General features: G+C 43.8%; 1 protein-coding gene across 1 annotated transcript in view; it reads right to left on the bottom strand.

Moving 5' to 3' along the window:
* LOC100960445 (zinc finger protein 449) overlaps positions 1 to 2,199 on the bottom strand; it is a 17,832-nt gene extending 15,633 nt beyond the window's left edge. Inside the window, exon 1 of the mRNA XM_023508513.1 lies at positions 1,745 to 2,199. Coding sequence (XP_023364281.1) covers positions 1,745 to 2,098 — 354 coding nt within the window. The 5' untranslated portion in view covers positions 2,099 to 2,199. The remainder of the gene's footprint in view (positions 1 to 1,744) is intronic.
* Between the last annotated feature and the right edge of the window lie 2,178 nt (positions 2,200 to 4,377).

Raw genomic sequence — 4,377 nt, 5'->3', positions numbered from 1 at the left:
CGTGGCTGGCGCCTTAGCCGGTTGAGCTATAGGCGCCGAGCCTGTCTAACTTTTTCATGTAGCCTTTCTCTCACTTCCAAATAGTAAACTTGATTACCTGTTTGTTCAGTATAAATTCATAATGAACAAACCCTCTGTTATCAAAAAAGGTTATCGGCATTATTTTGACTCTTGATTTGGATTGATGGAACTTTTTTGGTTGTGGAGAATTGGCTGACTTCCATTATGCACTTTGATGTTTTGTTGTACGGTCATACTGGTACACAATGCTTCATCACTAGTGATAACACGGCCCAGAACGTTTTCTTGCCTCTCCACAAGGTCTTGGGAAACTTCAACTCTCCTTTGCTTTTGTTCATCAGTGAACTCCATTGGAACCACTTCTGCATACACCTTTCTCATGCCAAAATTTTCAGCTAAGATTTTCCTGTTTCTCTATTGATATTTATATTTACTTGGGCTACTATCCTTCTCACAGTCAGCTGACAATTTTGACACTTAACTCAATGAGTTTCTGCAGTGTTTTAATCAGTTCTTCTCCTTAGTAGTCACCCTCACCTCTCTCCATTAGTAACACTTTTCTCTCAGAAAAACATTTCATGCATTTGTACACTGCCATTTTCTTCATGGCATTATCCCCATAAAATTAAACTAACACATCCCTGATTTCACTTCCACTCTTGCCAAGTTTAAGAAGAAATTTAATGTTTGTTCATTGTTCTAATTCAAACTCTGATATACAAAATATGCAACAATAAACACCACTCAGCAAGACACCACCACCTGCCTCACAATCAGCTGTGAGACACTGATATATCAAAGTTATGAAAACTCACTGAGTTATCTGTACAGTGCTGCCAATTATAGTGCACGGTGGCAAGTTCGCGAACTTCATTATCAGACCTTGTATATGCAGAAATGCATTAGTTTAAAACAAACTATGTTCCTTTTCCTTTATATCTCTCCTAGACTTTACTTGACTCGAGGTTGGCAAACTTTTTCTGTAACAAGCCAAATAAGTATCTTAGGCTTTCTGTGCCACATTCACTGTTAGTTCTTCTTCTTTTTTAAAAAAACCCTTTAATAATGTAAAAACCACTATAACCTCTCAGGGCATATAAAACCAGGACAATGGCCAGATAGGTCTACAGGCCATAGAGCAATATACTGATGCTTTTGTTTGATGCATGCAGGAAGTTATGTTATCTTTGAATTTCATTTAAGAACAGTAAAGCGGACATTATAAACTCTTTGGTTTTTTTTTTTTTTTTTTTTTTGAGATAGAGCCTCAAGCGGTCACCCTAGGTAGAGTGCCATGACATCACAGCTCACAGCAACCTCAAACTCTTGGGCTTAAGTGATTCTCTTGCCTCAGCCTCCCAAATAGCTGGGACTATAGGTGCCCACCACAATGCACGGCTATTTTTTGGTTGCAGTTGTCATTGTTGTTTGGCAGGCCCAGGCTGAATTCGAACCCGCCAGCTCTGGTGTATATGGCTGGCGCCTTAGCCACTTTAGCTACAGGCCGAGCCTATAAACTATTTGTTAGAGAAGGGGAATTGTATCTGATAGGGACAGAACCAATCTGTTCATGTGCTCTTTCCAGTAGGGGAGAAAAACGAAAGGGACTGTGGAGAAATCCTGGGGCTGGAAAAACACGCAGAGACAAAATGTCTGATCTAGTCCTAGCTACCTCAGCTATTTCCTTTGGGCTAATTACAAAGATCCCAAACTCTTATCTTACCTGTTGCTCTGGTATCTCAAGTTCTCTCTGTAAGTCTTCTATCAGTGATACAACTCTTTCTCTATTCTCCGGACAGTGTTCCCTCACCCAGGTCTCTATCTCCGTGGGCAGGATAGTTAGGAATTGCTCCAATACTAGCAGCTCCAGGATTTGTTCCTTAGAGCGCATCTTTGGCTTCAGCCATTGACAGCAAAGCTCCCAGAGTTTGTTGAAAGCTTCATGAGGTCCGGCCGCCTCTCTGTACTGGAACTGCCTGAAGCGCTGACGGAAGACTTCACAATCAGTATCATACTCTTGAAACACGGAGCCTTGATTCAAGGAGGCCTGGATTGCACAACCCAGGGCCACAGCCATGGCCTCCTTCCAGCAGTTTACAGTTTATCTGGAGCCTGCAATCTCAGATTCTAATTTGTTTTTCTCTGAAATCTTCAGGGGTGGGGGAAGACACCTACAGCTAAAGACAGGAAAAAATGAGAAAGAAGAAAACGCAGTGGTTACAAGAGGGCACATTTACCAGCCTTAACTGACTTAAGTTTCACCAAACCCCTAAAGCAGCAATTACTAATCTTTTAGGTGGTTTTGAGAATCTGATGAAAGCCACAGACTCATTTCCTAGAAAAATACACACACAACACATCCAATTCTGCATCCAGTTTCAAAAGTCTACAAAATCTCAAAGCTTATCCATGGACCCTCTCAAACTGTGCTGTCCAATATGGTAGCCAAAAACCCCATGTGGAACTTTTCAAGTTTGGCCAAAAAAAAACCCCTTAATTTATCAGTCATATTCGCTAAATTTCAAGTGTTCAACAGACATCACTGCAGGAAGCTGTACTGTACAGCTCTGTTGTAGAATTCCATAGTCCTAAGGAAAGAACCCTTACTTTAAAAGAACCTCTATAAATGTTGGCATTTAACCCCACTCCCAGTTGCAACTGTCCTGTGTTTCTGAATATACGCAAGTCTCAAAAGAAATGGAGGAATATTAACAATACTTTTGAATAACTCTGAAAGTCCATCTAGCTTTAAGTACACCTAAATAGCCTTCAATCAAAGAAAACCTAGGTAGCGCCACATTTTGCAAGCATAGCAACTCATCAATCCTTCATTCTTCTCCATTCAAGGCATGTATAATTCAGCCATCATAACTAAAACCTTCATCCTGCCATAGCATCCCCAGTGGCTCTGCCATAAGAAAAACACACTGCAAAAGGGAGAGCATTAGGAATTTGCTCTGCATTGTTAAAAAAAGATATTTCTTGAGTTCACACTATGTGCCAGGTACTCTTCCAAGCATCCTACATAATATTCGTTTATTTAATCCTTAGCCAAGGTTAGGAGCTTGGTACTAGTATTATCCCTTGGATTACAGATGAGGAAACTTAGGTTTGAGGCTTGGGGGAATTGAAGAACTTGCCCAGGGTCACATGGTAAATGTCAGCGGGAAATGGTGATGGGGTTAAAATTTATATTCTCCTGCAAATCTAATGTCTAAATACATCAAAATGTTTTTAGTGCGATTACTGAGGTCATGGAATTCGTCACATACGTGTCTTCACCAGTTTCAATACCTATACCTATTGTGTGCCACAAATTATCTGTCTCTGTATTTGCTGAGACAGCTCCTGTATTGCTTTCTTCTATGGAGAAGATTCTCCGAAAAACAAATACTATGACCCTCTTCTAACCGAGTCAACCAAAATCGATACTCTGTCCTCATATCACCCTTTACCATGATGGTAGCCTGACTGCAGAGGCAGACTAAGGTAGGTGTGATAACCTGTTAGCTCTGTGACCCTGACACCCAGTGCTATCTGTCGTAGGAGGATAATCATAGCATCTACTTTATAAAATGCTCTGCGCAGATCCAATTGCATAGAAAGCAAATAGCAGCGTGCCTGGCACAGAGGAAGCACTCAATTAAAGTTTATTGCTTGTCAAGACTCATTCCTAGGAAGCTTCTGTTTCCCAGAGACTAGGCACCTAACCATTGCTGGAGGGCATCCAGGAAAAGCGCTGTTTTTGGCTGCGGACCCACCCATTAATCCACTCCAGCCTCACAGCTGGCCAGTACTCCCCTGACTGACCCAAAACCTTCTACCACGTCTACCAGGGAATTGACCCGCTGGGTTTCCTTTCATCGGCTCTTCCCAATGAAAAGTTCACTTCACTGTGGGACGAGTGGTTTCTTTCCAAACCTCCCTGAAGTGAATCCACCCCCACAGGGCCTATGAGTAAAGCGATGTGAGAAAAGAGGGCACTTGCGGGGACAGCATGAGTGACACGTCCCTGTAAAGTCTAAAAGCTGGTTTAAAATAGGAATCTGATGTCCTGGGAGTGGACCCTGGGCGCTCCTGAGCGACAAAGTCCTGCCACCCTGAGAAGCGCTCCCAGCCCTGAAGGACTCCCAGGAAGGCCCGGTCGGGTCGCAGGGAGTGGCGGCGACGACCCCGGCCGGATAGCGGCCCGCTGCCCATCGCTCCTCCAGACGTTCACCTCCCGGGACACAGCCGGAACCAGCCAGTACGCGTGGACTGGGCTAGCGAAAGGAACCCCATTACCCGCGCCCGTGCCCGCGCCCGCGCCCCAGGGACAGCCACGCCCTCTGGCCACTCCGGGACTCACCGCTTAAG

The sequence above is a fragment of the Otolemur garnettii genome, unplaced genomic scaffold (genome assembly GCF_000181295.1).
Source record: "Otolemur garnettii isolate 467f Iridium unplaced genomic scaffold, OtoGar3 scaffold00252, whole genome shotgun sequence".
Taxonomy (NCBI): domain Eukaryota; kingdom Metazoa; phylum Chordata; class Mammalia; order Primates; family Galagidae; genus Otolemur; species Otolemur garnettii.
The sequence above is the reverse complement of the archived record's forward strand: the minus strand, read 5'-3'. Positions and strand labels throughout refer to the sequence as shown.